Source organism: Arachis ipaensis, chromosome B8 (genome assembly GCF_059453495.1).
Source record: "Arachis ipaensis isolate K30076 ecotype BB chromosome B8, ASM5945349v1, whole genome shotgun sequence".
NCBI lineage: Eukaryota > Viridiplantae > Streptophyta > Magnoliopsida > Fabales > Fabaceae > Arachis > Arachis ipaensis.
Window position 1 is genome coordinate 121,688,457 of NC_142443.1, and position 14,238 is coordinate 121,702,694.

A 14,238-nucleotide genomic window follows, 5' to 3' on the forward strand; every position below is an offset into this window, starting at 1 on the left:
CATTTAGTATCCATTACCTTCTTACCATTCAGATAAGGCACTAGTGACCAAACTTCATTCTTCTCAAATTGGACCAATTCTTCCTCCATTGCCTTTATCCAAGAAGGATCGTCAAGGACTTCCTTCACATTTTGAGGTTCCACTTGAGATATGAGAGCAAAATTATTATGTTCGGCCCTCTTTCTATTTGAAGATCTTGTGATAACTCCTTGTGATAGATCTCCAATGATAAATTCATGTGGATAGTTCTTCAAGAACTTCCATTCTTTGGGCTTTGGTGAAGTAATTTCAGATTGAGTATCATTCAGTTCTGTGGTGTTCTGATTTTCAGAATTTTCTGCTTTGGTAGGAGACAAAATAGAATTATCTCCTGTATTTTACTTCTGCAGAAATAGGGACAGCTTTTTCCAAAGAAGGTTCTGATTTGTCTTGATCATGAATCCTTTCAAAACTAGGTTCAATTTCAATTCCTGCATCATTTTTCTCAATAACACTTGAAATGGTGTTAGAATCACAAAAGGTGACATGTATGGATTTCTCTATTATTCTATGTTCCTTGAGGTAAACTCTATATCCTTTATTAGTGGTTGAATAACCAACAAAGATACCTTCATAAGATTTTGGATCAAAATTTTGAAGATTATCTTTAGTATTTAAGACAAAGCATTTGCATCCAAAAACATGAAAGTACTTAAGATTGGGTGGTACTCCTTTCCAAAGCCCATATGAGATTTTTTTAAAACTTTTTGAATGATGGTTCGGTTCAAAATGTAACAAGTTGTGTTCACAGTCTCAACTCAAAGGAATTTTAGAATTTTAAGCATTGTCCTAGTAATTTTTTGAAGGCTTCTATTTCTCCTTTTCATGATCACTTCTTATGGAAACTATTTTCAATTTTTTTTATTTTGAATCTTTTTGCATAGAGTTGAAAAAGCAAGAAAAGCATCATTCTTATGAGTTAAGAAAAGAACCTAACCCAAATTAGACTTGACTAAAAACTCACCCTAACTTTCAACGACAAAGTGCTAATCCAACTTGTAAGGAAATTCCCTCAAGATCATGACAACAAAACAGAAACACTTACAAAGAATTTCTAAAATAACTATGGCTTTTTCTCCAAGTCTAACTCTCTACCTTTTTCCACTCAATGACTTTTATATATAAACCTCACCAATATGCCTTTTACCATTGAAATCCAAAAAGATTAAAGTGGGAAAAAGAGATACTCAATGAAAACTATGAAGGAGATGAATAAACAGCTCAGTGAGCTATGGAAACCCAAACATTGTGCTCTTACTCCTTACTTCAATCCTTGGCCGTTCATCCCTTTAATAGAGGAATGAAGCTTCCTAGACTTGAAACTTGCTTCAGCACCTTGTTTGACTTCTTCTCCAAAATCAGATGTAGTAGCGGCATTCACAGAGGAGAGAGAGGATAGAAGCAGTGACTGAATCAAACATGCAACTATACCTTCAATCTTCTCTTTCAACCTTTTTCATCTTACCTAGTTAGTAACTAAGTGGAGTGAATGAATTTGGGTGTAGACCACCGTTTGGACTTATGTTGGATTTGGGCAGATTTCTTTCTTTTCTTCCTTGTTCAGATTGCTTGCTTTCATTTCCATTCATCATATGATATGAGTGTTTTGCTTGAATCAATATTGGGGCAGATGCAATATGAACTTGTTTTTTATGTTTCTTGGGTCAAGGGTGATTAATTTATTTTTTGAACACTAAACACAATAAATCACATAAATAATTTTGCTATTAATTCAATTTATAATAATTTAGTCATCATCTTTAAATTATATTATTTTTTTAAACTCAACAAAAATAATTTCATACATAATTTGAGAGATATTCAAATTTTTGTTCATAAAGCTTAATTTGTAGGGATGGCAACGGGTCCCCATGGGGCGGGGACATGCCCCCCGCCCCGTCCCTGCCACCCATAATCCGTCTCCGTCCCCGTACCCTCTCCGTCCCCACAACGGGTAACAGGGATCCCATATCCGCCGGAGATCGAGATCTCCACGGATATCTACAGATTTTTAAATAAAATTTTTAATTCAATTTCAATCTATTATACAATTATGTAGAACAATAAAATAATTTGAATTACATCATAATCAAACCAGATTGGTTACTGATTTTTATCTATTCGAAATCATCTTCTAGCAAAATATATACAATTCACAGTATAATAAAATCAAACATATGCATATATTATATTCATAAAAAGGTACACAAAAGATATATAAATCAATCATTAACAATATGTATAAATCAGAATAATATTTTACATAATTATTGGGCAAAAAAATCAAAACTTTTTGAATGATTATATAATTAAAAGAATGCAGACAATTTATTGACCATTGATAATAGCAGATCTGAAGAAGATGGACGCAGAAGCATAGCTAGTGATAACAGATCTGAAGATGCTGGTGATGACAGAGGCATGGCTGGAACAGCTTCGTCTTCGCGAAGTAGAGGCGGCGACGTGGGTGCACGCGGCGACGGAGGTGCAGGCGGCGCCAACGTTGTGAGAAGCAAGCACGGAGCGACACCGGCGACTCAGTGAGAGGAAGAAGATGAGCAGCATCAAAGGAGGAAGGAAGAGGAAGAAAAACGGAGAGGATGAGACCTGAGACACAGTCACGCGATTTAGGTTGGGGTGTGAGACTGAGAGTGAATTGATGAGAGAGTGAGGGAGTGAGGCAGAGGCGGTGTGAGAAATTGGGGATTAGATTTTCTGATTCCATCATAACATATATATATATATATATTTATTTATTTATTTATTTATGTAATTTCAGTTACACGGATATTATGTAGGTATCACGGGGCGGATATCTCTCTCCCCGCCCCCGCCCCGTTTATTAAATGGATACCCGCTCCCGTCCCGCGAAAAAAAAAAAAAGTTCCAAATCTGTCTCCCGACGGATAAATCCCCGCAATATCCGTCCCGCCAAGAGAAATTGCCGTCCCTATTAATTTGTATTCATTCAACCAGCAAGAGACTTCTCACAATTAGTTTATTGAGATTATAAGAGAAGAGTTGTACTGTGTGATTTAGACAATGATTTTTTACGTTGTGATACTTTTATACAATATAATACCGCGATGTATATTAAGTACTCAAGAATAAAAATACTTGAAGTTGAGATTGCTCCAAGTTAGAGCTGGTGTTTCTAACTGAAATATGACTTAATATACTGATGATGAAGGATATCACGATGTATAATAAGTGCTCAATAATAAAAAAAAAAAAAACAAAACCCTTAAAATTGGGATTTTTTGAAGTTTTTGAAGTTGGTGTTTCTAAGTGGAGTGAGCCTTACTGTACTAATAATAAAGTTTTTGTGAGGTGTATAAAAGTGTTCATTATTGTTATAGCTGTTTATAAAACACCCATTGAAACTTAGTCATTGGTAAAAAAATCTTCGACATAGTTATAGACTTATAGAGAGGATTGAACATAGGACAATGACTAAACTAGAATAAAATTCACCAAGTGATATTTCTCTCTTTATAATTTTTATATTTTTTATCATTTATATTTTAAAGCAGTGTGAACAATATAACTCTTTACATAGTATTTAGAGTTCGCTTGAAAAAGTACTAATACATTATTATTTACATTTTACTTTAAGTTATATAATTCAAGTGATATAAAAAATATTAAACATGTGGTTTAAATGATTGAAATTCGCTTATGACCATAATATATATATACTTATTACAAAAGAAAAAAGGGATAACACACCAAAAACAGGTGCTACTATGTTAAAACTAAATGGGAATAAGATAAAAAAATTTAAAAACTCAAAGACTAAATTAAGAATAATCTCTTTCATTTAAAGAAGAAAAAGTAAACAACTTAATCAACTAGAAATGGTGCTAAAACATTTATTATTACAAATGCTAACTTAAAACGTTATTATTGCCAATCTTATAATCTTCTCCCGCTCCCACATTGCATCAATGCATCCCGAGATCGATCAAATAACGTAACCACACCGACATAATAAAATAAGGATATTGCTTTTTACTAAAAGTTTGTAATAATAATAATAAATTTAATTATTCATAAATGAATAACATTAACTTAGTATTTAAAAAGATAATTTTTGTATACAAAAGTGGTATTAAATGTTAATTTTATGCATGTATAAATCTATTAGCGTTCTCAATTGTAATGGATAAAAATTGAAGCTTTCTCATTTTTTGTATGTACAAAATTACTTTTATTTATTCATGATTCAATTAATGATGAGTTCTCTAAACTTTCATAAATACAAATGTTAATTTATTTATTTTGTGCACAATTATTATAACATCATTTTATATATGTATTTAACTATATATTATTTAATTAAATAAAAAAAATCCCTCAAAAAATTTAGTAACTTAAATATATTAAATATGTTAAACACACAAATTATATGAAATAATAAATAAAAGTTGAAGATGATAAAAGGAGTAAGAATAGTTTGAAAAATTAAATAATTTTTAAGGGAGGTCTCAAAAATATAATATTTGAGTGCTTTTGTAAAAGGAATATTATCTTTTATGAATAAATTATTATAAAAAATATTAAATGATTATGAGAATTTATTATTTTTGATCATTAATTAACTATCAATATTTAAAAGTGTAGGTTAAAGTATGTTATTGGATTTACTAAATTAAAAGAATTAAGTTAATAACTAAAAACAATGACAAAAAATAATAAATTTTAATGATTCTCTAATTTTTTTCAATTATTATTTTTATATTTTGTAATTAGTTTTTTGAACAAAAAATAATTACTCTTATTATTATATTTTTTATTTATTTCTAAATGCCTACAGCATGATTGGTGGAGAAAAAGCCGGTTAAAAAATTTCAACTTTTTTTTGGAAAGAATTCATGTGTCCCCAATGGGCCTTCCAACGTGATTGTTGCTAAGTTCTGTTCATACTCCATACTCCATAGTTTTACCCGTTTGGTCCTTCTCACTTTCCAACTATAAAAGCAACTGAAGCTCCTTCTACTTCTTTTCAGTCTTCAACACCAAGCTCTGCTCTCTTCTAGAGCAAGAACATACACTTCTTCAGTTCTTCCTCTATCTCTTTCGCTTTAGACCCCAGATTCTGTAGTTAAAATGGCAGTGACACTTGTATCTACACTTTGTTTGGCTTTGTTCGTTGCTGTTTCAGCTTCTGCTGTTATTCAGCCAAGAGTACCTGAAGGTAATGCTCCCATCTAAGTCTCTTCCAAAGTGAAACACTAGATCTATGTTTTTGTTTTGTTTTGTTTTTTATAGTAGAGTCTGTGCTTCATTTTCCTTTTCTCAATGTGTCTGATGCTTCATTTAAAAATATTTTCCTGTTCAGCGTTACGCACTCACACTTCCATACTGACCACTGTTGTCTAATGTTATTTCTACTCCTTCAATAGACCAAAAAACAAAAGAAAGAAAAAAAATACCAAAAAGGTGATGGATCCGTCACTTTTAAATTTTCAACACCCACCACTATTTTTGTTTCTATAATGAGACTTACAGATAATGACAATTTTAAGGGAAAAATGTTTTTTGGCACTTGACCAAACTGAAAATGAACTTTTATTTTTCCAATCTTCACTTAACAGTAAATACTGGCTATGTGCTTGGATTTGATAAGTTGGACAGACTGATTGAAACTGCGTTTCTGGACAGCTTACCTTCAAAATGGAAATTTTGAGGAGCAACCAAACCCCAAATCCCTCCAGAAAACCAAACTCATTGGAAAATTTGCGTTACCAAAATGGGAGATCAATGGTTTGGTTGAGTATGTCACCGGAGGTCCACAACCCGGAGGCATGTTCTTCCCAGTGACTCATGGCATACATGCTGTAAGGCTTGGCAATGAAGCCTCAATCTCTCAGACCATCAAGGTCAAACCTGGCCAATACTACGCGCTCATTCTCGGCGCGTCGAGGACTTGTGCACAAGACGAAGTCCTAAGGATCTCTGTGCCTCCACAGACTGGAGATGTTCCTCTGCAGACACTGTATAGCCTCAATGGTGATGTCATTGCTTGGGGATTCAAGGCCACTTCTAATGTCGCTAAAGTTACTTTCCACAACCCTGGAGTTCAGGAAGATCCGGCTTGTGGTCCGCTTTTGGATGCCATTGCTATCAGAGAGTTTTACCCTCCATTGCCTTCAAGAGGTAATGAACCTTAACATATTTGAATTTTATAACATGCTACCAGTGTATGAATTGTTAAGTATCTTGCTAATTTGTTCTTCATATGGCATTATTTTTGGGGTAACGTTATTTGTATCAAGAATGCTGCTTGCACACCAAAATCAGCTACTAAAATCAGTTACTATGTATTTATATATAAATATTTGTATAGTTTAACCTTTTTTTAGTATATATTTTGTATTTCATTGTATATTTTATACTGGTAGTTGATTTTGATCGATGATTTTGGTGTACACCTAGCATAACAGTATTTGTACACCAAATATAAGTGTCTATTTAGATATGATTTTAATATAATGGTGGAGATAGTAGATGACTGAAAATGAGAGGGAATGACATTTTTATCCCATGGTCATAAAGTGTTTATTTCAATGGAATACCAACTTTTATACGGTTTTTTTTATATAAATAAAACAAATTTTTTATTTACCAATATATGTAATTTTTAAATTATTTACCAATTTAAATATCCTCAAACACATTTCCGATCCTATGCCACCGTTTTTTAAAGAAGCTAGATCCCGGATAGTCAGCATTTGGGATGAGTAAGTATGTCAATTGAACAGAAGAAATTATTTTAATTTCCATGCTCTATGCTCTTTTGAGAAATTGAGATGGGCAATACATTTCTACTGTTAACTAAATTCTGTTTTTTTTTTTTTAAATTTCTTGTTCACTATGCTTTTGGACCTATCAACATAATTACCTGTTTGATAATGAAATTATGTTGTCTCTTGTGCAGCTAATTTGGTTAAAAATCCGGGTTTTGAGGAGGGTCCATTCCCTATTTTCAATTCTACCAACGGTGTTCTGCTCCCTCCTGAACAGCAAGATTTGATGTCGCCGCTCCCCGGTTGGATCATCGAATCCCTGAAAGCCATTAAGTTCATAGATTCAAAGCATTTCAATATCCCATTCGGGTTGGGAGCAGTGGAACTGGTTGCAGGCAGGGAAAGTGCCATCGCCCAAATCATCAGAACAGTTACCAACAAAGTCTACAACATCACATTTTCAGTTGGAGATGCCAAAAACGGCTGCCACGGATCCATGATGGTCGAAGCATTCGCCGCGAAGGACGCCTTCAAAGTTCCCTTCAAATCTGAAGGGAAGGGAAAATTCAGAACAGTGAGCTTCAAGTTCAAAGCAGTTGCACCAAGAACAAGGCTCACATTCTACAGCTCCTTCTACCATACCAGAATTGATGATTATGGATCTCTCTGTGGCCCTGTTCTTGACCAAGTTATAGTGTTTCCTGTCGCCTAAGTTATTAAACCATTAATGTAGTACTTAGTAATTATGATTTTTGCAAGTTACTTGAGCCTGCCTTCTGTATAATTGTACGAGACCATACCACTCCTTTACTCTAGTTTGCTGAGCACAAGACACCAATTTTAATTTCTGTTCATTACAAAATTTGGCTCAAGAGTTCGAAGATCAAATTTTTAATCATGGGAGTTAAATGTTCATGAAATGATTAAGTAATATATTTTAGTTTTTGAGATTGTCACCATGTGTTATTGAAAATCATGAGTTTCAATAAGCGGGCATTGTTATTGATCTATCTATTTATTGTATTTGTATTCTAATTCTTAATATAATAAGTAAAGGAAGAATTGGGACCTTAAAGATCTCAACTTCGGACAAATTAATTTCTAAAGAAAAAAAAAAGTATTAATTTGGTTTTTCAGGATAACAAACGATAGATACATGTTGTCTTTCTATCAATTTATCAATTAAAATTTAACGGTGATGTTTATATATACTGTTAATTATTCTAATATGTCAATTTATGAAAGATAGTTATGTATATAACAATTTTTGAAGTAAAACTTCATTTATTTTAATAGAATTTGTGATAAATAAAAAATAGTTGATAAATGATATATGAAAATTCAAAAGATAAGTCCAAAATTACATTTTTTTTTTTTCATGTGATAGTAACGAAATATGCACCATGTAAATAACGAAATATATACACAATTCAATTTTATTTTACATTATTTATTGATAGAAGGACATACATATCCATTGTTTACTATATCTAATTGATATTTTTTTAAGAATAAATTAATCCAAAATTAATATCTTTGAGAATCTAATTATCACTTTACTCTCGTCTAATACTCTCGTCTAATAGATTCCATAAAATGCAACCTGTGATATCAAAGCGGAGGTCCCTTATACGGTTCAGAAGTAAGTTTGTGAAGAGATACAGAGATTCTTGTGGGTAACGTGAAATGTGGACACGTGCATGTGGTGTGTCCTTGAAGGGAACAGGCCCGATGGCTCTGCCTGCCTGCCTGCCAGCCGAGCTAATCTGTCTTTGAAGTTCTGGCTTTTTTTTTTGGTTGGTTACATCAGGTGAGGGGACAAATGCCATTTGAGCTGCTGGCTTTTTGAAGGGGTTTGAGTCAAAGTTGGTCTCCATTCTGGATTTGGGCTGGGTCATTACATGTTTGGACATTTGTGAAGGTTAGGTATTACATATTGTTTATGAATTCCTTTGGGCTGTGTCACATTGGGCACATTTGAGGCATAACCAATTTTCAGCAGAAGTTTGGACAAATAGAAGATTTACCTGTCTCGTTGAGATTTGAGAGTTGTACCAGCCTACAGGATTAGAGTCTTGAGTGAAGAATATAGAACCCATATACTAATAGTGATATTGTGTGTAAATAAATGTGTATTTAGTAAATCAAGTTGGGTTGGTCTAATGATTAGTTCATTAGTCCGCTTAAGTAAGCTTCGAGAGTTCTAATTTCGTCTTGTACTTACAGCAATTCATTGGCCAACGACAAACCCTTAAATGGAGCTTAATACAAGCGACGGATTAGTTCTTAATCTATCGGGTTGAAAAATACCGTAAAAAATAAAAAAAATGTGTATTGTGTAAGGCAAAAAAATACATAAAACCTATTTATGACCGCAAGAATTTCTCCATAACTGAAATTTGAAAAATAATAAATTTTCAATACATAATTTTACATTTACTCAATTATTGGTTAAAAAAAAAAAACAGCATATATCGAATTACACGATTATTTAAAAAGAAAAAATTTACAAAACCAACTATAACATAAGCTAACTCAAACCAATCTTTTTTATTTTTAGTTTTGAAAGTAGGGGTGGCAACGGGGGCAGGTAGGAGTGGGTTTTTACTCTATTTCACCCCGTTCCGCCTTACAATTACCCGTATAAAATCCACTCCGCTCCTACCCGTGGATAGTAAATGGTTGAACCCTAACCCACTCCTATGGGTATCCGTCCTGCCCCTATAATTATTAAAATCTAATAAACAAAATTAAATTTCAAAATTTATATAACTATCATTACATACATAACATAAATTAAAGTAAAATTTTAAATATGATACAATATTATCAATCATTTTATTAATTATTTTATATATATTACACATATTATATATTTAAATTATATATTATATATATACCGGGGTGGGTAGTACCTAAATCCGGTCCCGCTCCAACCCGTCCAAGAACCTGTCCCGCTAAAACCCGCCTCGAGCGGGTAGGGACACGGTGGATACCCGCGAGTTCGAGTGGTGTTGCCATCCCTATTTGAAAGGTAGTGGGGAGTTCTTTTTTTAATAATTAATTTGTTTTTCAACTAGTTGGTTCTAACTGCTATATTCTTAGTTCTTTTTCTAGTAGAATTCATTTGAAAAATCACAAATCTCATGAGAAAAAAAATTTAAATCACATAAATGCTTTGAAATAAAATTATTCCAACTTATTTATGTACAATTTAGACAAATGAGTTTGAAAAGCATCATTGTTAATACTGTATAATGTAGTTTACAATTATTGTTTGTTAGTCATTTTATCTATATATTCCGAATACAAGTAGTTAATACTCTCTATATATTTTTAAGAGGAATGCTAGGGATTAACAACTTTTGTGATTTGTAGCCATCAAATAGTCATTAATGATGGTTTTAATGGTGTGAGATTAATATAGGATTTCATCCAATGACTCATTTTTCTTTGCTGGTTACATGCTGGCCAAAATTTAACAAAGTTGCTGGTTCCTAGACTTTTCCTATTTTTAATATATTAATCTTTATTTTATTTATTAATAGTATTTTTCATGACTTGTAATAGAGTTGCCCCAATTATATACCATGTAAATATAACTTAGTAGTACTCTATATATACTTCCAATAATTATATAAGAAAATATCTTAAATATATCTCTATAAATTTAAGTTATGTATATTGATGATGAGACACCAAAAAAAAAAAGCTATGTATGTTGATACATTTGTGTGCATGTATCGTTAATTCGCTATCATAGACTACCTTTATCTTACCATCAATTATAAATACTTTTAAACATTACACGATTAAACAAACTCAATTTCAAATGCATAAGAAAAAGCTATTTTAATTACAAACTAAAAAAAAGTTATGAAAAATGTTATCCAGATATAATAATTATAAAGGCAACTATTGAGAAGCTATATTCTTTAATAATTAAAAGTATTAATGAACTTAAAAAATCTATCTACTTATTATGTTTTAAGAACCATATGAGAAAGAATGTGTGAAAAAATGTTACTCAACAATGTGAGTTTTTTACTTTTTTTTTTTTTTTACTGGTGATTCAAATATTGATAATAGCTAAAACAATAATATATTAATATAATAATGCTCTATAAAAAGATATAATAATGAGTGTGAGACGATGATAATTATATATGTATAAAAAATGTTAAAAGAAAAGAATAATGTATAATAAAATAAGAGGTTATAATGAAAATAAAAATGAATAATTTTAAAAATAATAAATTTAAAGATGATTAAAGATATTTAATATAATATTAAAAAAATAATATTTTTTATCTATTAGAATTATGCATAGAAATAAAAAGTGTTTTGAATATAATTTTTTTTAATTTGTTTTAAATTAAATAGGATTGAAAAAATTAATAAATTTAATAGCTCATTTTTTTCTATATGAAAACAATAATGGTGTAATGCAATGAAATGAACGGATGAACAAAAATTTCACTCCTATGATGTCAGTATAAATGTAACCTGCGTTTTACCATTTTTAATCATTTTTTATTTTTTTTGTTCATCAAAATAATAAAATGCAACCTCAGTTTTATTGTTTTCACGTTTTAATTTTTTTGAAACAACAAAATGCAACCTGCGTTTTTTGGGACGCAAAACACAAATTGCGTTTTTAAAGTGTTAGAAACTTTTTTTAGAAAGCTTAAAACGCAGGTTGCGTTCTTAGAAGAAAAAATATTTTAATCAAGAGTGTGTCTATACGATGATAATGGTTATCATTGGTGTCGACGATATTGAAGAAGTCATGCTTATTGTCTATGTACTCTTGTGTATTTTTATGTATTCTGGAGACGATTTTGGAAAAATAATAATTTTTTTATTTTATTTTAGTGAAAAAACATTCGTATATGTCATAATTGTCAAATTTCACCCCTCCCTTGCCAAATGCTAAAATGACACTCCCCTCCCCTCTATTTTATAAATATACATTCTCCTCCCTTATAACTCTTAAAAAACTTTCTCTTTAATCCATTTAAAATTTTTTGTGTTAATTAATATTAATTTTATCTATTTTTTAAGAAAAAATAAATTATTTTTTGAAAAAATACTTATTAACAAAAATTTTATTTTTTATTATTAAATTTTGCTTACCAAAATATCCTTTTAATAAATTATTTTTTTATTGATTAAATTGTATTTTTATTAAAATAATTTTAAAAAGATACCTACCCTTCAATAATTTTTTAATTATTAAATTATGATTTTACCAAATTTTTGTTAACAATTATTTTTATATTTTATTATTAATTTTTTGATATCAATATATATTATTTTAACATTAAATAAAAAATCTTACTACTGTTAATATATATAACAATTAATATATATTGATATTGAAAAATAATCTTACTAAAAATTTTTATTTAATGTTAAAATAATATATATAGATATCGAAAAATAATAGTAAAATATAAAAAAAATGTTAACGAAAATTTTGGTAAAATTATAATTTAATAATTAAAAAATTATTGAAGGGTATTTTAGAAAAAAATATATAATTATTAATTTTTTAAAAAATACAATTTAATCAATAAAAGAATAATTTATTAAAGGATATTTTGGTAAGTAAAATTTAATGATAAAAAATAAAATTTTTACTAATGGGTATTTTTTTTTAAAATAAATTATTTTTTCTTAAAAAATAGATAAAGTTAACATTAGTTAACACAAAAAGTTTAAAATGGATTAAAGATGAGGTTTTTTAAAAGTTAGAAGGGAGGGAAATGTACATTTATAAAATAGAAGGGAGGGGAATGTCATTTTAACATCTCGCAGGGGAGGGGAATGTAATTTTCTCATTTTTTTAATAGTTACTTGTGTAAAAAAAATCGAATTAGGTGAAGTTGAAATTATAAAAGATGTTTGGAGATTATAGCAAACACACACGAAGGAGAGACACGTGTCATGCACTGAATAGCTCCCCTGACAAGCTATGTTTTGCAGCTGCTGCAGTTTTTGTTTTTTTGGGCCTCATAAAGAACGTAACTTGCGTTTTTCAGATTATTAAGTATGGCAGATTTATATTTGTAGATTACACCTCATACACCAATAATATTATATATCACCATTTTTACCTCCATTAATAAATTAATTTCTAAATTTAATAACATTTATAAATAACTAATCTATAAATAATGTTAGTAAATCTTTATTATAATTTTGTTACATATAATAATAATATAATGAGTTTTTAATCTATCTTATTCAGTTTAAATTTATTTATTTTATACATTCAAAATAATAAATAATTTTTGATATATTTTTTTTAATTGTTGATATTAAATTTATAATTTTAAAAATAAAAATATAAAATTAATTTACTAACTAATTAGAAAAGCAATTAAATAGATACGATAGTATCTGTTAAATTGCACACGATAGTATCTGTTAAGTTACGTGTGCAATAATCCTCTTTTCATTCTTCGTCACATCCATAAAAGCCTATGTTCATGAATTCATTGTCTCCATATTTCGAATATTTTACAATACATTAAACTACAAATTCCTCTTCAAACATATTCCTTCAAAATTGGATACTAAATTAGTATATTACTCTTAATTTCGACCTTCGCATTTGTCCACAATTTTTAATGGAATGCATTCAGTGGAACATCAAATGATCCAAATATGCCACGTAAAATTTGAAAAATTTGAAAAATTTGTAAGTAATACCTAAAGATAATATTTATTTCTCTCTATTAAATAATTAAATTTGACTCCATTAAATTAAATTATTATCAAATCTGTTAAGACTTGAAAGAATATTGTTTATTTATTGGTATTTTTTTTAGAAATTAGTTTTAATTTTATTCATAGTAATTGTACTAGTTGAAAACAAAAATTCAGCTATAAATATTATAAAGAGTCAGTTCTATAATCATATAGAAAATGAATTTTTAAATGATTATTTAGTAATATATATTTAAAAAATATTTAATTATGTTGACAATAAAAAGATTAATCAATCTTTTTAAAATATGAAATCTAGCTATAGAATAAAATTTTAAATTATATGTTATTATTTAAATTATTATTTTAGTATTTTTAATTTGTTGGTTAGATGTCAATGAGTTATAGCTCAAATGACATAATCTTCCCACACTCAATTAAGAGGTTACGGATTCGAGTCTCCTATCTTTGGTAAAAAAAAAAAAATTGTTGGTTAGATAAGTTAAAGACCAATCAAATTTGACAATAACAAAATATAATAATAAAAGTTATTATTGTATTATGTTTATAGTTTGTCAACTTTGTTAAGTGTACACAAAAAACCAGCATCAAATCATTCACATATTGAAATATAAAATAAACATTAAATATAACATAAATATATTGTTACTAGTTTTGTAACTAATTTTTAATATATACATAATATTTTTTATATTTTACTCTCATTATCAAAATT

At 29.3% G+C, this 14,238-nt stretch overlaps 1 protein-coding gene across 1 annotated transcript; it reads left to right on the forward strand.

Annotated features, from left to right (window-relative positions):
• Positions 1 to 4,944: 4,944 nt before the first annotated feature.
• On the forward strand, positions 4,945 to 7,744 carry LOC107613688 (protein TEEBE). Its single transcript, XM_016315795.3, has 3 exons — positions 4,945 to 5,236; positions 5,704 to 6,198; positions 6,980 to 7,744. The coding sequence occupies exons 1-3, from the start codon at positions 5,149 to 5,151 to the stop codon at positions 7,498 to 7,500; spliced, it is 1,104 nt and encodes a 367-aa protein (XP_016171281.1). The 5' UTR covers positions 4,945 to 5,148; the 3' UTR covers positions 7,501 to 7,744.
• Positions 7,745 to 14,238: the final 6,494 nt, after the last annotated feature.

What these genes read in the sequence shown, in the direction of transcription:
- LOC107613688 (XM_016315795.3), top strand. Translation starts at nt 5,149, where the DNA reads ATGGCAGTGACACTTGTATCTACACTTTGTTTGGCTTTGTTCGTTGCT. An exon ending in TCAGCCAAGAGTACCTGAAG is followed by an intron (nt 5,237 to 5,703) that starts GTAATGCTCCCA and finishes GTTTCTGGACAG; the next exon opens with CTTACCTTCAAAATGGAAAT. An exon ending in CCCTCCATTGCCTTCAAGAG is followed by an intron (nt 6,199 to 6,979) that starts GTAATGAACCTT and finishes TCTCTTGTGCAG; the next exon opens with CTAATTTGGTTAAAAATCCG.